This window comes from Bombina bombina, chromosome 12, assembly GCF_027579735.1.
Source record: "Bombina bombina isolate aBomBom1 chromosome 12, aBomBom1.pri, whole genome shotgun sequence".
NCBI lineage: Eukaryota > Metazoa > Chordata > Amphibia > Anura > Bombinatoridae > Bombina > Bombina bombina.
The window spans coordinates 72209498-72235249 of record NC_069510.1 but is presented as its reverse complement, the minus strand read 5'-3'; the positions used below and the strand labels follow the sequence as shown (position 1 = coordinate 72235249).

General features: G+C 42.4%; 1 protein-coding gene across 1 annotated transcript in view; it reads left to right on the top strand.

Annotated features, from left to right (window-relative positions):
* The window catches only part of LOC128642753 (multidrug and toxin extrusion protein 1-like), a 433625-nt gene that overhangs the window by 321217 nt on the left and 86656 nt on the right, over nucleotides 1–25752 (top strand). Inside the window, exons 12-13 of the mRNA XM_053695544.1 lie at nucleotides 17289–17397; nucleotides 18956–19031. Of these exons, the coding sequence (XP_053551519.1) occupies nucleotides 17289–17397; nucleotides 18956–19031 (185 nt within the window). The remainder of the gene's footprint in view (nucleotides 1–17288; nucleotides 17398–18955; nucleotides 19032–25752) is intronic.

Here is a 25752-nt window from a genome sequence, read left to right as displayed (position 1 = left end):
GTTAGGTTTTTTTCAGCTCAAACAGCCCCATTGTTTCCTATGGGAGAATCGTGCACGAGCACGTTTTTGAGGCCGGCCGCGTCCGTAAGCAGCTCTGGTATCGAGAGTTGCATTTGCGGTAAAAATGCTCTACGCTCCTTTTTTGGAGCCTAACGCAGCATTTGTTTTAACTCTCGATACCAGAGTTAAATTTATGGTGCGGCCAGAAAAAAGCCCGCGGAGCGTTAACAGCCCTTTTACCGCCGAACTCTAAATCTAGGCCTAAGAAAATAAGGAACATGTGTGTAATGATAAAAAACATAATTTATGCTTACCTGATAAATTCCTTTCTTCTGTAGTGTGATCAGTCCATGGGTCATCATTACTTCTGGGATATTACTCCTCCCCAACAGGAAGTGCAAGAGGATTCACCCAGCAGAGCTGCATATAGCTCCTCCCCTCTACGTCACTCCCAGTCATTCGACCAAGGACCAACGAGAAAGGAAAAGCCAAGGGTGAAGTGGTGACTGGAGTATAAATTAAAAAATATTTACCTGCCTTAAAAACAGGGCGGGCCGTGGACTGATCACACTACAGAAGAAAGGAATTTATCAGGTAAGCATAAATTATGTTTTCTTCTGTTAAGTGTGATCAGTCCACGGGTCATCATTACTTCTGGGATACCAATACCAAAGCAAAAGTACACGGATGACGGGAGGGATAGGCAGGCTCTTTATACAGAAGGAACCACTGCCTGAAGAACCTTTCTCCCAAAAATAGCCTCCGATGAAGCAAAAGTGTCAAATTTGTAAAATTTGGAAAAAGTATGAAGCGAAGACCAAGTTGCAGCCTTGCAAATCTGCTCAACAGAGGCCTCATTCTTGAAGGCCCAAGTGGAAGCCACAGCTCTAGTAGAATGAGCTGTAATTCTATCAGGAGGCTGCTGTCCAGCAGTCTCATAAGCTAAACGAATTATGCTACGAAGCCAAAAAGAAAGAGAGGTAGCAGAAGCTTTTTGACCTCTCCTCTGCCCAGAGTAAACGACAAACAGAGAAGACGTTTGTCGAAATTCCTTAGTTGCCTGTAAGTAAAATTTTAGAGCACGGACTACATCCAGGTTGTGCAGTAGACGTTCCTTCTTCGAAGAAGGATTTGGGCACAAAGAAGGAACAACAATCTCTTGATTGATATTCCTGTTAGTAACTACCTTAGGTAAGAACCCAGGTTCAGTACGCAGAACTACCTTATCCGAATGAAAAATCAAATAAGGAGAATCACAATGTAAGGCTGATAATTCAGAGACTCTTCGAGCCGAGGAAATAGCCATTAAAAATAGAACTTTCCAAGATAACAACTTTATATCAATGGAATGAAGGGGTTCAAACGGAACGCCCTGTAAAACATTAAGAACCAGGTTTAAACTCCATGGTGGAGCAACAGTTTTAAACACAGGCTTAATCCTGGCCAAAGCCTGACAAAAAGCCTGGACGTCAGGAACTTCTGACAGACGTTTGTGTAACAGAATGGACAGAGCTGAGATCTGTCCCTTTAATGAACTAGCAGATAAACCCTTTTCTAAACCTTCTTGTAGAAAAGACAATATCCTAGGAATCCTAACCTTACTCCAAGAGTAACCTTTGGATTCACACCAATATAGGTATTTACGCCATATCTTATGGTAAATCTTTCTGGTAACAGGTTTCCTAGCCTGTATTAAGGTATCAATAACTGACTCAGAAAACCCACGTCTTGATAAAATCAAGCGTTCAATTTCCAAGCAGTCAGCTTCAGAGAAGTTAGATTTTGATGTTTGAAGGGACCCTGTATCAGAAGGTCCTGTTTCAGAGGTAGAGACCAAGGTGGACAGGATGACATGTCCACCAGGTCTGCATACCAAGTCCTGCGTGGCCACGCAGGTGCTATTAGAATCACTGATGCTCTCTCTTGTTTGATTCTGGCAATCAATCGAGGAAGCATCGGGAAGGGTGGAAACACGTAAGCCATCCTGAAGTCCCAAGGTGCTGTCAGGGCATCTATCAGGACTGCTCCTGGATCCCTGGATCTGGACCCGTAACGAGGAAGCTTGGCGTTCTGTCGAGACGCCATGAGATCTATCTCTGGTTTGCCCCAACGTCGAAGTATTTGGGCAAAGACCTCCGGATGGAGTTCCCACTCCCCCGGATGAAAAGTCTGACGACTTAAGAAATCCGCCTCCCAGTTCTCCACTCCCGGGATGTGGATTGCTGACAGGTGGCAAGAGTGAGACTCTGCCCAGCGAATTATCTTTGATACTTCCATCATAGCTAGGGAGCTTCTTGTCCCTCCCTGATGGTTGATGTAAGCTACAGTCGTGATGTTGTCCGACTGAAACCTGATGAACCCCCGAGTTGTCAACTGGGGCCAAGCCAGGAGGGCATTGAGAACTGCTCTCAATTCCAGAATGTTTATTGGCAGGAGACTCTCCTCCTGACTCCATTGTCCCTGAGCCTTCAGAGAATTCCAGACGGCACCCCAACCTAGAAGGCTGGCGTCTGTTGTTACAATTGTCCAGTCTGGTCTGCTGAATGGCATCCCCCTGGACAGATGTGGCCGAGAAAGCCACCATAGAAGAGAATTTCTGGTCTCTTGATCCAGATTCAGAGAAGGGGATAAGTCTGAGTAATCCCCATTCCACTGACTTAGCATGCACAGTTGCAGTGGTCTGAGGTGTAAGCGTGCAAAGGGTACTATGTCCATTGCCGCTACCATTAAGCCGATTACCTCCATGCATTGAGCCACTGACGGGTGTTGAATGGAATGAAGGGTGCGGCAAGCACTTTGAAGTCTTGTTAGCCTGTCCTCTGTCAGGTAAATCTTCATTTCTACAGAATCTATAAGAGTCCCCAGGAAGGGAACTCTTGTGAATGGAACGAGTGAACTTTTCTTTTCGTTCACCTTCCATCCATGTGACCTTAGAAATGCCAGCACTAACTCTGTATGAGACTTGGCAGTTTGAAAGCTTGAAGCTTGTATCAGAATGTCGTCTAGGTATGGAGCTACCGAGATTCCCCGCGGTCTTAGTACCGCCAGAAGAGCACCCAGGACCTTTGTGAAGATTCTTGGAGCTGTAGCCAATCCGAATGGAAGAGCCACAAACTGGTAATGCCTGTCTAGGAAGGCAAACCTTAGGTACCGGTAATGATCTTTGTGAATCGGTATGTGAAGGTAAGCATCTTTTAAATCTACAGTGGTCATGTACTGACCCTCTTGGATCATAGGTAAAATTGTCCGAATAGTCTCCATCTTGAACGATGGAACTCTTAGGAATTTGTTTAGGATCTTTAAGTCCAGGATTGGTCTGAAAGTTCCCTCTTTTTTGGGAACCACAAACAGATTTGAGTAAAACCCCTGTCCCTGTTCCGATCGTGGAACTGGATGGATTACTCCCATTAACAAGAGCTCTTGTACGCAGCGTAGAAACGCCTCTTTCTTTGTCTGGATTGTTGACAACCTTGACAGATGAAATCTCTCTCTTGGAGGAGAGTATTTGAAGTCCAGAAGGTATCCCTGAGATATTATCTCTAGCGCCCAGGGATCCTGGACATCTCTTGCCCAAGCCTGGGCGAAGAGAGAAAGTCTGCCCCCCACTAGATCCGATCCCGGATCGGGGGCCCTCAATTCATGCTGATTTAGGGTCAGCAGCAGGTTTCCTGGTCTGCTTGCCCTTGTTCCAGGACTGGTTAGGTTTCCAGCCTTGTCTGTAGCGAGCAACAGCTCCTTCCTGTTTTGGTGCAGAGGAAGTTGATGCTGCTCCTGCTTTGAAATTACGAAAGGAACGAAAATTAGACTGTCTAGTCTTAGCTTTGGCCTTGTCCTGAGGCAGGGCATGGCCTTTACCTCCTGTAATGTCAGCGATAATCTCTTTCAACCCGGGCCCGAATAAGGTCTGCCCTTTGAAAGGTATATTAAGCAATTTAGACTTAGAAGTAACATCAGCTGACCAGGATTTTAGCCACAGCGCCCTGCGTGCCTGAATGGCGAATCCCGAATTCTTCGCCGTAAGTTTAGTAAGATGTACTACGGCCTCCGAAATGAATGAATTAGCTAGTTTAAGGACTCTAAGCCTGTCCGTAATGTCGTCCAGAGTAGCTGAACTAATGTTCTCTTCCAGAGACTCAATCCAGAATGCCGCTGCAGCCGTGATCGGCGCAATGCATGCAAGGGGTTGCAATATAAAACCTTGTTGAACAAACATTTTCTTAAGGTAACCCTCTAATTTTTTATCCATTGGATCTGAAAAAGCACAGCTATCCTCCACCGGGATAGTGGTACGCTTAGCTAAAGTAGAAACTGCTCCCTCCACCTTAGGGACCGTTTGCCATAAGTCCCGTGTGGTGGCGTCTATTGGAAACATTTTTCTAAATATCGGAGGGGGTGAGAACGGCACACCGGGTCTATCCCACTCCTTAGTAACAATTTCAGTAAGTCTCTTAGGTATAGGAAAAACATAATTTATGCTTACCTGATAAATTCCTTTCTTCTGTTGTGTGATCAGTCCACGGGTCATCATTACTTCTGGGATATAACTCCTCCCCAACAGGAAATGCAAGAGGATTCACCCAGCAGAGCTGCATATAGCTCCTCCCCTCTACGTCACTCCCAGTCATTCGACCAAGAATCAACGAGAAAGGAGAAACCAAGGGTGAAGTGGTGACTGGAGTATAATTTAAAAGATATTTACCTGCCTTAAAACAGGGCGGGCCGTGGACTGATCACACAACAGAAGAAAGGAATTTATCAGGTAAGCATAAATTATGTTTTCTTCTGTTATGTGTGATCAGTCCACGGGTCATCATTACTTCTGGGATACCAATACCAAAGCAAAAGTACACGGATGACGGGAGGGATAGGCAGGCTCATTATACAGAAGGAACCACTGCCTGAAGAACCTTTCTCCCAAAAATAGCCTCCGAAGAAGCAAAAGTGTCAAATTTGTAAAATTTGGAAAAAGTATGAAGCGAAGACCAAGTTGCGGCCTTGCAAATCTGTTCAACAGAGGCCTCATTCTTAAAGGCCCAAGTGGAAGCTACAGCTCTAGTGGAATGAGCTGTAATTCTTTCAGGAGGCTGCTGTCCAGCAGTCTCATAGGCTAAACGTATTATGCTACGAAGCCAAAAAGAGAGAGAGGTAGCAGAAGCTTTTTGACCTCTCCTCTGTCCAGAATAAACGACAAACAGGGAAGAAGTTTGGCGAAAATCTTTAGTTGCCTGCAAGTAGAACTTGAGGGCACGAACTACATCCAGATTGTGTAGAAGACGTTCCTTCTTTGAAGAAGGATTTGGACACAAGGATGGAACAACAATCTCTTGATTGATATTCCTGTTAGTGACTACCTTAGGTAAGAACCCAGGTTTAGTACGCAGAACTACCTTGTCTGAGTGAAAGATCAGATAAGGAGAATCACAATGTAAGGCTGATAACTCAGAGACTCTTCGAGCCGAGGAAATAGCCATTAAAAACAGAACTTTCCAAGATAACAATTTTATATCAATGGAATGAAGGGGTTCAAACGGAACACCCTGTAAAACGTTAAGAACTAAGTTTAAACTCCATGGCGGAGCAACAGCTTTAAACACAGGCTTGATCCTAGCTAAAGCCTGACAAAAGGCCTGGACGTCTGGATTTTCTGACAGACGCCTGTGTAACAAGATGGACAGAGCTGAGATCTGTCCCTTTAATGAGCTAGCCGATAAACCCTTTTCTAAACCTTCTTGTAGAAAGGACATTATCCTAGGAATCCTAACCTTACTCCAGGAGTAACCTTTGGATTCGCACCAGTATAGGTATTTACGCCATATCTTATGGTAAATCCTTCTGGTAACAGGCTTCCTAGCCTGTATCAGGGTATCAATAACCGACTCAGAAAAACCACGTTTTGATAAAATCAAGCGTTCAATTTCCAAGCAGTCAGCTTCAGAGAAGTTAGATTTTGATGTTTGAATGGACCCTGTATCAGAAGGTCCTGTCTTAGAGGTAGAGACCAAGGCGGACAGGATGACATGTCCACTAGATCTGCATACCAAGTCCTGCGTGGCCATGCAGGCGCTATTAGAATCACTGATGCTCTCTCCTGTTTGATTTTGGCAATCAATCGAGGAAGCAGCGGGAAGGGTGGAAACACATAAGCCATCCCGAAGTTCCAAGGTGCTGTCAAAGCATCTATCAGAACTGCTCCCGGATCCCTGGATCTGGACCCGTAGTGAGGAAGTTTGGCGTTCTGGCGAGACGCCATGAGATCTATCTCTGGTTTGCCCCAACGTCGAAGTATTTGGGCAAAGACCTCCAGGTGAAGTTCCCACTCCCCCGGATGAAAAGTCTGGCGACTCAAGAAATCCGCCTCCCAGTTCTCCACTCCCGGGATGTGGATTGCTGACAGGTGGCAAGAGTGAGACTCTGCCCAGCGAATTATCTTTGATACTTCCATCATTGCTAGGGAGCTTCTTGTCCCTCCTTGATGGTTGATGTAAGCTACAGTCGTGATGTTGTCCGACTGAAACCTGATGAACCCCCGAGTTTTTAACTGGGGCCAAGCCAGAAGGGCATGGAGAACTGCTCTCAATTCCAGAATGTTTATTGGCAGGAGACTTTCCTCCTGATTCCATTGTCCCTGAGCCTTCAGAGAATTCCAGACAGCGCCCCAACCTAGTAGGCTGGCGTCTGTTGTTACAATTGTCCAGTCCGGCCTGCTGAATGGCATCCCCCTGGACAGATGTGGCCGAGAAAGCCACCATAGAAGAGAGTTTCTGGTCTCTTGATCCAGATTCAGAGTAGGGGACAAGTCTGAGTAATCCCCATTCCACTGACTCAGCATGCACAATTGCAGCGGTCTGAGATGTAGACGTGCAAAGGGAACTATGTCCATTGCTGCTACCATTAAGCCGATCACCTCCATGCATTGAGCTACTGACGGGAGTTGAATGGAATGAAGGACACGGCATGCATTTAGAAGCTTTGTTAATCTGTCTTCTGTCAGATAAATTTTCATTTCTACAGAATCTATAAGAGTCCCCAAGAATGGAACTCTTGTGAGAGGAAAAAGAGAACTCTTCTTTTCGTTCACTTTCCATCCATGCGACCTTAGAAATGCCAGAACTAACTCTGTATGAGACTTGGCAGTTTGAAAGCTTGAAGCTTGTATCAGAATGTCGTCTAGGTACGGAGCTACCGAAATTCCTCGCGGTCTTAGAACCGCCAGAAGGGCACCCAGAACCTTTGTGAAGATTCTTGGAGCCGTAGCCAATCCGAATGGAAGAGCTACAAACTGGTAATGCCTGTCTAAGAAGGCAAACCTTAGATACCGGTAATGATCTTTGTGAATCGGTATGTGAAGGTAAGCATCCTTTAAATCCACTGTGGTCATGTACTGACCCTTTTGGATCATGGGTAAGATTGTCCGAATAGTTTCCATTTTGAACGATGGAACTCTTAGGAATTTGTTTAGGATCTTTAAATCCAAGATTGGCCTGAAAGTTCCCTCTTTTTTGGGAACCACAAACAGGTTTGAGTAAAACCCTTGTCCTTGTTCCGACCGCGGAACCGGATGGATCACTCCCATTAATAACAGATCTTGTACACAGCGTAGAAACGCTTCTTTCTTTATCTGGTTTGTTGACAACCTTGACAGATGAAATCTCCCTCTTGGGGGAGAGAATTTGAAGTCTAGAAGGTATCCCTGAGATATGATCTCTAGCGTCCAGGGATCCTGAACATCTCTTGCCCAAGCCTGGGCGAAGAGAGAGAGTCTGCCCCCCACTAGATCCGGTCCCGGATCGGGGGCCCTCGGTTCATGCTGTCTTTGGGGCAGCAGCAGGTTTCCTGGCCTGCTTGCCCTTGTTCCAGGACTGGTTAGGTTTCCAGCCTTGTCTGTAACGAGCAACAGCTCCTTCCTGTTTTGGTGCTCCTGTTTTGAAATTCCGAAAGGGACGAAAATTAGACTGTCTAGCCTTAGCTTTGGCTTTGTCTTGAGGCAGGGCGTGGCCCTTACCTCCTGTAATGTCAGCGATAATTTCTTTCAAACCGGGCCCAAATAAAGTTTGCCCCTTGAAAGGTATATTAAGTAATTTGGACTTAGAAGTTACATCAGCTGACCAGGATTTTAGCCACAGCGCTCTACGTGCCTGAATGGCGAATCCTGAGTTCTTAGCCGTAAGTTTGGTTAAATGTACTACGGCCTCCGAAATGAATGAATTAGCTAGTTTAAGGACTCTAAGCCTGTCCGTAATGTCGTCCAGCGTAGATGAACTAAGGTTCTCTTCCAGAGACTCAATCCAAAATGCTGCCGCAGCCGTAATCGGCGCGATGCATGCAAGGGGTTGCAATATAAAACCTTGTTGAACAAACATTTTCTTTAGGTAACCCTCTAATTTTTTATCCATTGGATCTGAAAAAGCACAGCTATCCTCCACCGGGATAGTGGTACGCTTAGCTAAAGTAGAAACTGCTCCCTCCACCTTAGGGACCGTTTGCCATAAGTCCCGTGTGGTGGCGTCTATTGGAAACATCTTTCTAAATATTGGAGGGGGTGAGAACGGCACACCGGGTCTATCCCACTCCTTAGTAACAATTTCAGTTAGTCTCTTAGGTATAGGAAAAACGTCAGTACTCGCCGGTACCGCAAAGTATTTATCCAACCTACACAATTTCTCTGGTATTGCAACAGTGTTACAATCATTAAGAGCCGCTAAAACCTCCCCTAGTAATACACGGAGGTTTTCCAATTTAAATTTAAAATTTGAAATATCTGAATCCAATCTGTTTGGATCAGAACCGTCACCCACAGAATGAAGCTCTCCTTCCTCATGCTCTGCAAGCTGTGACGCAGTATCAGACATGGCCCTAGTATTATCAGCGCACTCTGTTCTCACCCCAGAGTGATCACGCTTGCCTCTTAGTTCTGGTAATTTAGCCAAAACTTCAGTCATAACAGTAGCCATATCTTGTAATGTTATCTGTAATGGCCGCCCAGATGTACTAGGCGCCATAATATCACGCACTTCCCGGGCGGGAGATGCAGGTACTGCCACGTGAGGCGAGTTAGTCGGCATAACTCTCCCCTCGCTGTTTGGTGAAATTTGTTCAAATTGTACAGATTGGCTTTTATTTAAAGTAGCATCAATACAGTTAGTACATAAATTTCTATTGGGCTCCACCTTGGCATTGGAACAAATGACACAGGTATCTTCCTCTGAGTCAGACATGTTTAACACACTAGCAATAAACTTGCAACTTGGTTACAATCTTATTTAACAAAAACGTACTGTGCCTCAAAGAAGCACTAAACGATTAAATGACAGTTGAAATAATGAACTGAAAAACAGTTATAGTCTCAATCCTTAAAAACAACACAACTTTTAGCAAAGGTTTGTTCCCATTAGTAAATTAACAATAATTAAATTTGAAAATAAAAATTACAGAGCAACGTCTTTAATCACAGTCAATATATAAGTCTCACAGCTCTGCTGAGAGAATCTACCTCCCTCCAAAGAAGTTTGAAGACCCCTGAGTTCTGTTAGAGATGAACCGGATCATGCAGGAAATACAAGAGTAACTGACTGGAAATTTTTGATGCGTAGCAAAGAGCGCCAAAAACGGCCCCTCCCCCTCACACACAGCAGTGAGAGAGAAACGAAACTGTCACAATTAAAACAAGCAACTGCCAAGTGGAAAAATAATGCCCAAATATTTATTCACTCAGTACCTCAGAAAATGCAAACGATTCTACATTCCAGCAAAAACGTTTAACATGATAAATACCTATTAAAAGGTTTAGTGTACTTTTAACAGAGTAATTCCGGTGAAATACCATCCCCAGAATACTGAAGTGTAGAGTATACATACATGTCATTATAACGGTATGGCAGGATTTTCTCATCAATTCCATTCAGAAAATAAAAACTGCTACATACCTCAATGCAGATTCATCTGCCCGCTGTCCCCTGATCTGAAGCTTTTACCTCCCTCAGATGGCCGAGAAACAGCAATATGATCTTAACTACTCCGGTTAAAATCATAGTAAAAACTCTGGTAGATTCTTCTTCAAACTCTGCCAGAGAGGCAACAACACGCTCCGGTGCTATTGTAAAATAACAAACTTTTGATTGAAGTTATAAAAACTAAGTATAATCACCATAGTCCTCTCACACATCCTATCTAGTCGTTGGGTGCAAGAGAATGACTGGGAGTGACGTAGAGGGGAGGAGCTATATGCAGCTCTGCTGGGTGAATCCTCTTGCATTTCCTGTTGGGGAGGAGTTATATCCCAGAAGTAATGATGACCCGTGGACTGATCACACATAACAGAAGAAAACCTCAGTACTCGCCGGTACCGCAAAATATTTATCCAACCTACACATTTTCTCTGGTATTGCAACTGTGTTACAATCATTCAGAGCCGCTAACACCTCCCCTAGTAATACACGGAGGTTTTCCAGTTTAAATTTAAAATTTGAAATATCTGAATCCAGTCTGTTTGGATCAGAACCGTCACCCACAGAATGAAGTTCTCCGTCCTCATGTTCTGCCACCTGTGACGCAGTGTCTGACATGGCCCTGATATTATCAGCGCACTCTGTTCTCACCCCAGAGTGAACACGCTTACCTCTTAGTTCTGGTAATTTAGCCAAAACTTCAGTCATAACAGTAGCCATATCCTGTAATGTGATTTGTAATGGCCGCCCAGATGTACTCGGCGCTACAATATCACGCACCTCCCGAGCGGGAGATGCAGGTACTGACACGTGAGGCGAGTTAGTCGGCATAACTCTCCCCTCGTTGTTTGGTGAAATTTGTTCAATTTGTACAGATTGACTTTTATTTAAAGTAGCATCAATACAGTTAGTACATAAATTTCTATTGGGCTCCACTTTGGCATTGCAACAAATGACACAGGTATCTTCCTCTGAATCAGACATGTTTAACACACTAGCAAATAAACTTGCAACTTGGAATACAATTCAATTAGAATAATATTAAAAACGTACTGTGCCTTTAAGAAGCACAGAAGATCTATGACAGTTGAAAATTAATAAATTGAAACAGTTATAGCCTCAATCCTTATAAACAACACAACTTTAGCAAAGGTTTAATCCCACTAGCAAAGATAACAAATTCTGAAAGCAGGAAACAAATTACAGAATAAACGTTTTTTGTCTCAGTCAACTATAATTCTCACAGCTCTGCTGAGAGAAATTACCTCCCTCAAAATAAGTTTTGAAGACCCCTGAGCTCTGTAGAGATGAACCGGATCATGCAGGAAATACAATGAGCTGCTGACTGAAATATCTGATGCGTAGCAAAAGCGCCAAAAAACGGCCCCTCCCCCTCACACACAGCAGTGAGAGAGAACAGAAACTGTCAGAAAAAAGATTAAGCAACTGCCAAGTGGAAAAATAGTGCCCAAAACATTTATTCACTCAGTACCTCAGCAAATGAAAACGATTTTACATTCCAGCAAAAACGTTAAACATAATTTCTAGTTATTAAACAGCTTTATGTACTTCTTACAGTGTAATTCTAGTGAAGTACCATTCCCCAGAATACTGAAGTGTAAAGTATACATACATGACATTATATCGGTATGGCAGGATTTTCTCATCAATTCCATTGTCAGAAAATAAAAGCTGCTACATACCTCTATGCAGATTCATCTGCCCGCTGTCCCCTGATCTGAAGTTTACCTCTCCTCAGATGGCCGAGAAACAGCAATATGATCTTAACTACTCCGGCTAAAATCATAGTAAAAACTCTGGTAGATTCTTCTTCAAACTCTGCCAGAGAGGTAATAACACACTCCGGTGCTATTTTAAAATAACAAACTTTTGATTGAAGATATAAAACTAAGTATAATCACCATAGTCCTCTCACACATCCTATCTAGTCGTTGGGTGCAAGAGAATGACTGGGAGTGACGTAGAGGGGAGGAGCTATATGCAGCTCTGCTGGGTGAATCCTCTTGCACTTCCTGTTGGGGAGGAGTAATATCCCAGAAGTAATGATGACCCGTGGACTGATCACACTTAACAGAAGAAAAGGGTGACTGTTTTTCTTTTATCCTGAGCAAAACATATAACATATGCTGCAAACTTAGACTCATGTGACACTATAACACGTTTAAGCAAGGAACCATACCATAGAATAGGCACAGAGTAACAGATTACACTTTTACCCCACTCTAAGCTATAGTAAAAAACAACAAATTTAATGTTCTCCTAAGGCGTAGCAGGAGACCCTCCATGGTCCGAGCAGATGTTGTGTGGAGCTGGGGAAAAGGTAGTAGGTGCTCGAGTAGGTATAAATGGAGTATCAGGTTTCGAGTGTTCCGCCTTATGTATATTTATATCGCCATCGCAAGAGTTATCAACCGCAAGGACCTGCAGAATGTTTGCTTTTGTATGTGAGATAGTTATGGTCTGCTTACTAGTCCCTTCATGTAAAAGAGCCATGCGGTTGGTGTTATCAGCCCCTTCCATCCTGTCGCCTAGACAAGGCTGGCTTATCTCCGAGGTCATACATGGTGGGCTATCATCAGAGGGGTTAGCAAAGGTCTCTATTAGCGATCGCTCCAAGTTTAAGAAAATATATTCCACTAGCCAGAGGACTTCCTACTCCCATGTAGAAAGCGCAATTTTGACTGGCCTCAAGCGTGGTAATTGTTATTCAGAAAGCAACAAGTAGATCGCAGTCAGAACATCCAATCCTGCAAAATATCTTAGGCTCAGTAATGTAAGTTACTTTCTGGAGTAGAAAGTATATAGAATTAGTTGAGTTTTCTTCAATAAATAACTGATGAAAGGTATGTAAAGCCAGGAGCTTTATCTAGACGCGTCTTGCTTGTTTGGATGCACGCTCTACCCCCCCTTAAAAATAGTTTTTAAATAGTGACCGGTCACTTTAATAGTAAGTTTTAGCTAAATAGCAGTGCAGTTTATATATATATATATATATATATATATATATATATATATATGTTAATTTTATTATGTGGCAATAAATTATGATTTTTTTTTACATCATTTATGTTAATTAGAACTATATTTACTTTATAAATATCATCTAAGTAAACTAGAACTTCATACTTCCTCTGATTGGTTATTTGTGCTGTTGAAGCGCTGTTCCACACTTTTTCTTCTTTTTTTAATTTCCATACAGCTAGATTACGAGTTTTGCGTTATGAGTGGCTCGGTAATAACTTGCAAGTTATTGCAACCGCTCACCTTTAAAGGAAAAAAGAGAAAGGGTTAACTGCGCAATGAAACCCTATTAAACCTGTGAAAAGCAAGAGGAAACTCCCAACCTCTAATTAATTATGTGAAAAAAGGAGAATGATATGGAATCTAAAAAGAAACCATAAAATTCAAACAACACAGGCGCTATACAGCTTAAAATAGAAAAATAAAAAATGTGTATGCATATAACGCCAAATATATGTGCGAGTGATACTATTAGGTGCAAACTATATAACCAAAGAAGTGCTAACAACAACAATATTGTAGATAAAATATGTCTTATATTTAATAATAAAATGTTAAAACATGTATATAGTGGAATACAAGGTCACAATTGTGCTGATCAGACGCAGGGATAAAGTGTAGTATACAAACAGCAACAATGTCTCAAAAAATACAATACAAATGTAACAATACAGAGAGCAATAGTGAAATGTGAACAATCTCCTGGTATATCAAGTCATTCAATGTGGCGGTCTTTACTTGAGCCCAGATTGAAGGGGAATTCCAAACTTCAATTGAAGCTGGAACGAGATGAGAGACCGATAAAACGGCAAAAAAGGCAACAGCATAAGGTTATCACTTATACTTACACAGAGAGTCGGTGATTCGATCCTATGAGTTCCTCTCAATGGCGTAAATCTCCAAACAGCAGGAAGCAGTAAATTCAGCACAGCAAGGATATTTGCAAACACCTTTGCATACAGGTAACTGGGAAACTGCACCTACGGAGGCCGAAGAGAGACAAGAAACAAACAAAGCAGAGCAACGCGTTTCAACCCATAAGCAGGGTCTTTTTCAAGCTCCTGCTTACGGGTTGAAACGCGTTGCTCTGCTTTGTTTGTTTCTTGTCTCTCTTTGGCCTCCGTAGGTGCAGTTTCCCAGTTACCTGTATGCAAAGGTGTTTGCAAATATCCTTGCTGGGATGAATTTACTGCTTCCCGCTGTTTGGAGATTTACGCCATTGAGAGGAACTCATAGGATCAAATCACCGACTCTCTGTGTAAGTATAAGTGATAACCTTATGCTGTTGCCTTTTTTGCCGTTTTATCGGTCTCTCATCTCGTTCCAGCTTCAATTGAAGATTGGAATTCCCCTTCAATCTGGGCTCAAGTAAAGACTGCCACATCGAATGACTTGATATACCAGGAGATCGTTCACATTTCACTATTGCTCTCTGTATTGTTACATTTGTATTGTATTTTTTGAGACATTGTTGCTGTTTGTATACTACACTTTATCCCTGCGTCTGATCAGCGCAATTGTGACCTTGTATTCCACTATATACATGTTTTAACATTTTATTATTAAATATAAGACATATTTTATCTACAATATTGTTGTTGTTAGCATTTCTTTGGTTATATAGTTTGCACCTAATAGTATCACTCGCACATATATTTGGCGTTATATGCATACACATTTTTTATTTTTCTATTTTAAGCTGTATAGCGCCTGTGTTGTTTGAATTTTATGGTTTCTTTTTAGATTCCATATCGTTCTCCTTTTTTCACAACCGTTCACCTTTAACAGCGCTGCTATTACAGGTTTGCAAAAACCCGGCAATATGGTTGCGTTGAGGTCCATACCGCACACAAATACCATTGCTGCATTGAGCTGGTTTGAAGTGCTCGTGCACGATTTCCCCATAGACATCAATGGGGAGAGCCGGCTAAAATAAAGCCTAACACCTGCAATAAAGGAGCGTAAAAGCTCTGTAACGCATCCCCATTGATGTCTATGGGGAAACAAAATCTATGTTTACACCTAACACCCTAACATAAACCCTGAGTCTAAACACCCCTAATCTGCCGCCCCCGACATCGCTGACACCTACATTACACTTATTAACCCTTAATCTGCCACCCACAACGTCGCCGCCACCTAGCTACTTATTAACCCCTAATCTGCCATCCTGACATCGCCGCCACCTACATGAATTTATGAACCCCTAATCTGCCGCCCACAATGTCGCCGACGCCACTATACTAAAGTTATTATCCCCTAAACCTCTGGCCTCAGACATCACTAACACTAAATAAATATATTAACCCCTAAACCTAACTTTAATATAATTAAAATAAATCTAAATAAAACTTAATATCATTACATAAATAATTCCTATTTAAAACTAAATACTTACCTGTAAAATAAACCCTAAGATAGCTACAATATAACTAATAGTTACATTGTAGCTATTATAGGTTTTATTTTTATTTCACAGCTAAGTTTGTATTTATTTTAACTAGGTAGATTAGTTATTAAATAGTTATTAACTATTTACCTAGTTAAAATAAATACAAATGTACCTGTAAAATAAAACCTAACCTGAGTTACACTAAAACCTACCATTACACTAAAATTAAATAAATTACATTAATTAAATACAATTAACTAAATTACAAAAAAAAATAAACACTAAATTACACAAAATAAAAAAGAAATGATCAAATATTTAAACTAATAACACCTAATCTAATAGCCCTATCAAAATAAAAAAGCCCCACAAAATAAAAAAAAGCCTAGCCTACACTAAACTGCCAATAGCCCTTAAAAGGGCCTTTTGCGGGGCATTGCCCCAAAGAAATCAGCTCTTTTACCTGTAAAAAAAAAATACAAACAACGCCCCAACAGTAAAACCCACCACCTACACAACCAACCCCCCCCCCCCAAAAAAAACCTACCTAAAAAACCTAAGCTCCTCATTGCCCTGAAAAGGGCATTTGGATGGAAATTGCCCTTAAAAGGGCATTTAGCTCTTTTTTCCGTGCCCACTAAGCTAAAAATAAAACCCACCCAATAAACCCTTAATAAAACCTAACACTAACCCCCAAAGATCCACTTAGTTTTTGAAGACCGGACATCCATCCTCATCCAGCCGGGAGAAGTTTTCATCCAAGCAGGCAGAAGTCCTCAACTAAGCAGGGAGAAGTCTTCATCAAGCGGCAAGAAGTCGTCCTCAAGGCGGGCAGAAGTCTTCATCCAGACAGCATCTTCTATCTTCATCCATCCAACGCGGAGCGGCTCCATCTTCAAGACATCCGGCGCGGAGCATCCTCTTCTTTTGATGGCTAATGAAGAATGAAGTTTCCCTTTAAATGACGTCATCCAAGATGGCGTCCCTTGAATTCCGATTGGCTGATAGAATTCTATAAGCCAATCGGAATTAAAGGGTAAAAAATCCTATTGGCTGATTGGATCAGCCAATAGGATTGAGCTCGCATTCTATTGGCTGATTGGAACAGCCAATAGAATGCAAGTTCAATCCTATTTGAAATTTCTGGTTTTGTGCTTTGAAACAACACCCTTTTACAATAGGCTGAGCTTACAGGTAAAATTATATATAATTATGTTATCACTTTGTGTACACACACTTGCTTCCTTATCTTATATCTGTTTGTAAACCAAAGCCCAATACTTACAGAGAACAATGGAAAATTATCATTGTATTAGTTCTCTCTTCTACACCCCACCAGGAGTGTAATTTCTCCTACTGGCTTTGTTTACATTGCCTGTTAATAGCCTGGACTTAAGACCAGAAGCATTCAGTATGGGTGGGAAACCACAGGCTAAATCAGCTATTTCGAATGCTGAAATAATGGTAAATGAACTACTTGTAAATAATTTAATTCACTCCTGCAGGTAAAATGGATCTTTGGGAAAAAATAGAAGACAGAACATTTTTGGGTAAAATGTCCATGTAAAGAAACATTAAACACTAAATACATTCATGCACCTCCCTCTAATTATGGATGTCACCATTTTGCAACCTAGGTTACACATGGAGAGATGCTGCACATGTGCAAACGGGTCAGCACTGGACTGCAGTTAAAGCTAGATTTCAACATGGCAGCATCCATGACTAGAGAGATGCAGTGCATAACCTCAATACTAAGTTTATAGAATGTTTTTAGTGTTTACTGTCCCTTTAATGGCAGTTACATTCAGTTTACTGTAAAGGATTCTTGCTTGATAACAAAATAAATGTTCCTTTACTTAACCAGTTGGCATCTATGCTGACAGTTACTTTGTTTTTCACACAACTAGGTGCCTATGGGTTTCAGTATAGCAGTCAGTGTCCGTGTGGGACAGTCTTTAGGAGCGGGGAACATCGAACAAGCAAAAAAATCAACTGTAGTCGCCATGTTTATGACAGGTAAAGAGCTTAGTTTTTCATGAAATGTGATGTTATGGTGGCATTGCTAAATATATCTCATCTGTTTATAGGGGATTAGTTTAGGTAGACGATATACACTCACCGGCTACTTTATTAGGTACACCTGTTCAATTGCTTGATAACACAAATTGCTAATCAGCCAATCACATGGCAGCAACTCAATGCATTTAGGTATCTACACTGGTGAAGACGACTTGCTGAAGTTCAAACCGAGTATCAGAATGAGGAAGAAAGGGATTTAAGGATTTAAATGACTTTGAACGTGGCATGGTTGTTGGTGCCATACGGGCTGGTCTAAATTTTTAAAAAACTGCTGATCTACTGGTATTTTCACACACAACCATCTCTACGGTTTACAGAGAATGGTCCAAAAAAGAGAAAAAATCCAGTGAGCGGCAGTTGTGTGGACGAAAATTCCTTGTTGATGTCCGAGGTCAGAGGAGACTGGTTTGAGATGATAGAAAGGCAACAGTAACTCAAATAACCACTCGTTACAACCAAGGTATGCAGAATACCATCTCTGAACGCACAACACATCAAACCATGAAGCAGATGGGCTACATCAGCAGAAGACCACACCGGGCCACTCCTGTCAGCTAAGAACAGGAAACTGAGACTACAATTCATATAGGCTCACCAAACATAGACAATAGAAGATTGGAAAAACGTTGCCTGGTCTGATGGGTCTAAATTTCAGCCATGGCCTACCTGAGTAATGTTGTTGACTATGTCCATCCCTTTATGACTACAGTGTACTCATCTTCTGATGGCTACTTCCAGCAGGATAATGCACCATGTCACAAAGCTGAAAACATCTCAAACTGGTTTCTTGAACATGACAATGAGTTCACTGTACTTCAATGACCTCCACAGTCACCAGCTTTCAATATGATAGAGCACCTTTGGGATGTGGTGGAACAGGAGATTTGCATCATAGATCAAATCTGCAGCAACTGCGTGATGCTATCATGTCAATATGGACCATGTCTGAGGAATGTTTCCAACACCTTGTTGAATCTATGCCACAAAGAATTAAGGCATTTATGAAGTCAAAAGGGGGTCCAACCCGGTACTAGCAAGGTGTATCTAATAAAGTGGCCGGTGAGTGTATTGTGGCAGTATGATCCCAGAAAGTATTTATAAGGTGGTGTTGTATGTCTTCCCTTTGACAATCTCATACATTGTTATGTAAAAAGCACTGGACTCTTAATTAATTGGGTATGATTTGAGATCACATGTGGGAATATTTATGACAGGGCTGCAGGACTATGGGCTTGATCTAAGGTCTGATGTAGGCATATAAATGACTTTACTGCAGGACGAGTAAAATGTTACGTGTAAAGCTTTCTGAGGGACTTGTTAGCGTTTATTCTTAAAGTTATTTGAGATGCCTGCTCCTCCTACTTCAGAGGCGTGCTGGAATAAATTTAAGTTGCTAGAAACCAAAGAACAGACCAGTGCACAGGGGATTTTTTTGTACTATGTTCCACAGTGTTGAGAAAGAAGTAAAGAAATAATGTTATTTTTTTTATTCCAGAAACATGCACTATCGGGAGTTGTATCCTGCTTGCCAGCCTGAAGGATGTGTTGGGTTATATTTTTACGACGGATGAGTAAGTAAGGCTTTTTTTTTTTCAATCTTGATGGAGAACAATGTTTTTATGTGACTATTGTGACAAACATATAATTTACACAAACTAATTCGCACAAGGCTTTTGTGGAGGAAAGACTCCGGCATAGAGAGAAATCAGGTATGATCTTTGGGGTTTTTTTAAGCATTATATTGCAAGGTATGCATCTCTCCTTCCTATCCAGAAATCTGCATATAGAGAGATAACAAAATTTATGCTTACCTGATAAATTTCTTTCTTTCTGGACATGCAGAGTCCACAATGTCATTCCAATTACTAGTGGGATATTCAGCTCCTGGCCAGCAGGAGGAGGCACAGAGCACCCCAGCAAAGCTGTTAAGTGTGACTTCCCTTACCCATAATCCCCAGTCATTCAGCCGAAGGAAAATGGAAAAAGAAGATACAGGTAGAAAAGATGCCTGAGGTTTACTCAAAAAAATTGTTGAATTAAATTAAAAAGAGGGTGGGGTCGTGGACTCTGCATGTCCGGAAAGAAAGAAATTGATCAGGTAAACCTAAATATTGTTTTCTTTCCTATGACATTGAGAGTCCACTACGTCATTCCAAATACTAGTGGGAACCAATACCCAAGCTAGAGGACATGGAATGAACAGGGGGGGAACAAGGCAGGAGGACCTAAACAGAAGGCACCCCTGCTTAAAGAACCTTTCTCCCAAAAGAAGCCTCAGCTTGAGGCAAAAAAGTGTCAAATTTGAAGAATTTAGAAAAAATATGCAAAGAGGACCATGTTGCCACCTTGCAAATCTGCTCCACAGAAGCTTCATTTTTGAAAGCCCAAGAAGAGGAGACAGCCCTAGTGAAATGAGCCAAAATTCTCCTAGGAGGCTGCTGTCCAGCAGTCTCATAAGCCAAATGATCATACTTCTTAACCAGAGGGAAAGAGTAGTAGAAGTGGCCTTCTGACCCTCACATTATCCAGAGAAAGGTAAAAAACATAATTTATGCTTACCTGATAAATTCCTTTCTTCTGTTGTGTGATCAGTCCACGGGTCATCATTACTTCTGGGATATAACTCCTCCCCAACAGGAAATGCAAGAGGATTCACCCAGCAGAGCTGCATATAGCTCCTCCCCTCTACGTCACTCCCAGTCATTCGACCAAGAATCAACGAGAAAGGAGAAACCAAGGGTGAAGTGGTGACTGGAGTATAATTTAAAAGATATTTACCTGCCTTAAAACAGGGCGGGCCGTGGACTGATCACACAACAGAAGAAAGGAATTTATCAGGTAAGCATAAATTATGTTTTCTTCTGTTATGTGTGATCAGTCCACGGGTCATCATTACTTCTGGGATACCAATACCAAAGCAAAAGTACACGGATGACGGGAGGGATAGGCAGGCTCATTATACAGAAGGAACCACTGCCTGAAGAACCTTTCTCCCAAAAATAGCCTCCGAAGAAGCAAAAGTGTCAAATTTGTAAAATTTGGAAAAGGTATGAAGCGAAGACCAAGTTGCGGCCTTGCAAATCTGTTCAACAGAGGCCTCATTCTTAAAGGCCCAAGTGGAAGCTACAGCTCTAGTGGAATGAGCTGTAATTCTTTCAGGAGGCTGCTGTCCAGCAGTCTCATAGGCTAAACGTATTATGCTACGAAGCCAAAAAGAGAGAGAGGTAGCAGAAGCTTTTTGACCTCTCCTCTGTCCAGAATAAACGACAAACAGGGAAGAAGTTTGGCGAAAATCTTTAGTTGCCTGCAAGTAAAACTTGAGGGCACGAACTACATCCAGATTGTGTAGAAGACGTTCCTTCTTTGAAGAAGGATTTGGACACAAGGATGGAACAACAATCTCTTGATTGATATTCCTGTTAGTGACTACCTTAGGTAAGAACCCAGGTTTAGTACGCAGAACTACCTTGTCTGAGTGAAAGATCAGATAAGGAGAATCACAATGTAAGGCTGATAACTCAGAGACTCTTCGAGCCGAGGAAATAGCCATTAAAAACAGAACTTTCCAAGATAACAATTTTATATCAATGGAATGAAGGGGTTCAAACGGAACACCCTGTAAAACGTTAAGAACTAAGTTTAAACTCCATGGCGGAGCAACAGCTTTAAACACAGGCTTGATCCTAGCTAAAGCCTGACAAAAGGCCTGGACGTCTGGATTTTCTGACAGACGCCTGTGTAACAAGATGGACAGAGCTGAGATCTGTCCCTTTAATGAGCTAGCCGATAAACCCTTTTCTAAACCTTCTTGTAGAAAGGACATTATCCTAGGAATCCTAACCTTACTCCAGGAGTAACCTTTGGATTCGCACCAGCATAGGTATTTACGCCATATCTTATGGTAAATCCTTCTGGTAACAGGCTTCCTAGCCTGTATCAGGGTATCAATAACCGACTCAGAAAAACCACGTTTTGATAAAATCAAGCGTTCAATTTCCAAGCAGTCAGCTTCAGAGAAGTTAGATTTTGATGTTTGAATGGACCCTGTATCAGAAGGTCCTGTCTTAGAGGTAGAGACCAAGGCGGACAGGATGACATGTCCACTAGATCTGCATACCAAGTCCTGCGTGGCCATGCAGGCGCTATTAGAATCACTGATGCTCTCTCCTGTTTGATTTTGGCAATCAATCGAGGAAGCAGCGGGAAGGGTGGAAACACATAAGCCATCCCGAAGTTCCAAGGTGCTGTCAAAGCATCTATCAGAACCGCTCCCGGATCCCTGGATCTGGACCCGTAGTGAGGAAGTTTGGCGTTCTGGCGAGACGCCATGAGATCTATCTCTGGTTTGCCCCAACGTCGAAGTATTTGGGCAAAGACCTCCGGATGAAGTTCCCACTCCCCCGGATGAAAAGTCTGGCGACTCAAGAAATCCGCCTCCCAGTTCTCCACTCCCGGGATGTGGATTGCTGACAGGTGGCAAGAGTGAGACTCTGCCCAGCGAATTATCTTTGATACTTCCATCATTGCTAGGGAGCTTCTTGTCCCTCCTTGATGGTTGATGTAAGCTACAGTCGTGATGTTGTCCGACTGAAACCTGATGAACCCCCGAGTTTTTAACTGGGGCCAAGCCAGAAGGGCATGGAGAACTGCTCTCAATTCCAGAAAGTTTATTGGCAGGAGACTTTCCTCCTGATTCCATTGTCCCTGAGCCTTCAGAGAATTCCAGACAGCGCCCCAACCTAGTAGGCTGGCGTCTGTTGTTACAATTGTCCAGTCCGGCCTGCTGAATGGCATCCCCCTGGACAGATGTGGCCGAGAAAGCCACCATAGAAGAGAGTTTCTGGTCTCTTGATCCAGATTCAGAGTAGGGGACAAGTCTGAGTAATCCCCATTCCACTGACTCAGCATGCACAATTGCAGCGGTCTGAGATGTAGACGTGCAAAGGGAACTATGTCCATTGCTGCTACCATTAAGCCGATCACCTCCATGCATTGAGCTACTGACGGGAGTTGAATGGAATGAAGGACACGGCATGCATTTAGAAGCTTTGTTAATCTGTCTTCTGTCAGATAAATTTTCATTTCTACAGAATCTATAAGAGTCCCCAAGAATGGAACTCTTGTGAGAGGAAAAAGAGAACTCTTCTTTTCGTTCACTTTCCATCCATGCGACCTTAGAAATGCCAGAACTAACTCTGTATGAGACTTGGCAGTTTGAAAGCTTGAAGCTTGTATCAGAATGTCGTCTAGGTACGGAGCTACCGAAATTCCTCGCGGTCTTAGTACCGCCAGAAGGGCACCCAGAACCTTTGTGAAGATTCTTGGAGCCGTAGCCAATCCGAATGGAAGAGCTACAAACTGGTAATGCCTGTCTAAGAAGGCAAACCTTAGATACCGGTAATGATCTTTGTGAATCGGTATGTGAAGGTAAGCATCCTTTAAATCCACTGTGGTCATGTACTGACCCTTTTGGATCATGGGTAAGATTGTCCGAATAGTTTCCATTTTGAACGATGGAACTCTTAGGAATTTGTTTAGGATCTTTAAATCCAAGATTGGCCTGAAAGTTCCCTCTTTTTTGGGAACCACAAACAGGTTTGAGTAAAACCCTTGTCCTTGTTCCGACCGCGGAACCGGATGGATCACTCCCATTAATAACAGATCTTGTACACAGCGTAGAAACGCTTCTTTCTTTATCTGGTTTGTTGACAACCTTGACAGATGAAATCTCCCTCTTGGGGGAGAGAATTTGAAGTCTAGAAGGTATCCCTGAGATATGATCTCTAGCGTCCAGGGATCCTGAACATCTCTTGCCCAAGCCTGGGCGAAGAGAGAGAGTCTGCCCCCCACTAGATCCGGTCCCGGATCGGGGGCCCTCGGTTCATGCTGTCTTTGGGGCAGCAGCAGGTTTCCTGGCCTGCTTGCCCTTGTTCCAGGACTGGTTAGGTTTCCAGCCTTGTCTGTAACGAGCAACAGCTCCTTCCTGTTTTGGTGCAGTGGAAGTTGATGCTGCTCCTGTTTTGAAATTCCGAAAGGGACGAAAATTAGACTGTCTAGCCTTAGCTTTGGCTTTGTCTTGAGGCAGGGCGTGGCCCTTACCTCCTGTAATGTCAGCGATAATTTCTTTCAAACCGGGCCCAAATAAAGTTTGCCCCTTGAAAGGTATATTAAGTAATTTGGACTTAGAAGTTACATCAGCTGACCAGGATTTTAGCCACAGCGCTCTACGTGCCTGAATGGCGAATCCTGAGTTCTTAGCCGTAAGTTTGGTTAAATGTACTACGGCCTCCGAAATGAATGAATTAGCTAGTTTAAGGACTCTAAGCCTGTCCGTAATGTCGTCCAGCGTAGATGAACTAAGGTTCTCTTCCAGAGACTCAATCCAAAATGCTGCCGCAGCCGTAATCGGCGCGATGCATGCAAGGGGTTGCAATATAAAACCTTGTTGAACAAACATTTTCTTTAGGTAACCCTCTAATTTTTTATCCATTGGATCTGAAAAAGCACAGCTATCCTCCACCGGGATAGTGGTACGCTTAGCTAAAGTAGAAACTGCTCCCTCCACCTTAGGGACCGTTTGCCATAAGTCCCGTGTGGTGGCGTCTATTGGAAACATCTTTCTAAATATTGGAGGGGGTGAGAACGGCACACCGGGTCTATCCCACTCCTTAGTAACAATTTCAGTTAGTCTCTTAGGTATAGGAAAAACGTCAGTACTCGCCGGTACCGCAAAGTATTTATCCAACCTACACAATTTCTCTGGTATTGCAACAGTGTTACAATCATTAAGAGCCGCTAAAACCTCCCCTAGTAATACACGGAGGTTTTCCAATTTAAATTTAAAATTTGAAATATCTGAATCCAATCTGTTTGGATCAGAACCGTCACCCACAGAATGAAGCTCTCCGTCCTCATGCTCTGCAAGCTGTGACGCAGTATCAGACATGGCCCTAGTATTATCAGCGCACTCTGTTCTCACCCCAGAGTGATCACGCTTGCCTCTTAGTTCTGGTAATTTAGCCAAAACTTCAGTCATAACAGTAGCCATATCTTGTAATGTTATCTGTAATGGCCGCCCAGATGTACTAGGCGCCATAATATCACGCACCTCCCGGGCGGGAGATGCAGGTACTGCCACGTGAGGCGAGTTAGTCGGCATAACTCTCCCCTCGCTGTTTGGTGAAATTTGTTCAAATTGTACAGATTGGCTTTTATTTAAAGTAGCATCAATACAGTTAGTACATAAATTTCTATTGGGCTCCACCTTGGCATTGGAACAAATGACACAGGTATCTTCCTCTGAGTCAGACATGTTTAACACACTAGCAATAAACTTGCAACTTGGTTACAATCTTATTTAACAAAAACGTACTGTGCCTCAAAGAAGCACTAAACGATTAAATGACAGTGAAATAATGAACTGAAAAACAGTTATAGTCTCAATCCTTAAAAACAACACAACTTTTAGCAAAGGTTTGTTCCCATTAGTAAATTAACAATAATTAAATTTGAAAATAAAAATTACAGAGCAACGTCTTTAATCACAGTCAATATATAAGTCTCACAGCTCTGCTGAGAGAATCTACCTCCCTCCAAAGAAGTTTGAAGACCCCTGAGTTCTGTTAGAGATGAACCGGATCATGCAGGAAATACAAGAGTAACTGACTGGAAATTTTTGATGCGTAGCAAAGAGCGCCAAAAACGGCCCCTCCCCCTCACACACAGCAGTGAGAGAGAAACGAAACTGTCACAATTAAAACAAGCAACTGCCAAGTGGAAAAATAATGCCCAAATATTTATTCACTCAGTACCTCAGAAAATGCAAACGATTCTACATTCCAGCAAAAACGTTTAACATGATAAATACCTATTAAAAGGTTTAGTGTACTTTTAACAGAGTAATTCCGGTGAAATACCATCCCCAGAATACTGAAGTGTAGAGTATACATACATGTCATTATAACGGTATGGCAGGATTTTCTCATCAATTCCATTCAGAAAATAAAAACTGCTACATACCTCAATGCAGATTCATCTGCCCGCTGTCCCCTGATCTGAAGCTTTTACCTCCCTCAGATGGCCGAGAAACAGCAATATGATCTTAACTACTCCGGTTAAAATCATAGTAAAAACTCTGGTAGATTCTTCTTCAAACTCTGCCAGAGAGGCAACAACACGCTCCGGTGCTATTGTAAAATAACAAACTTTTGATTGAAGTTATAAAAACTAAGTATAATCACCATAGTCCTCTCACACATCCTATCTAGTCGTTGGGTGCAAGAGAATGACTGG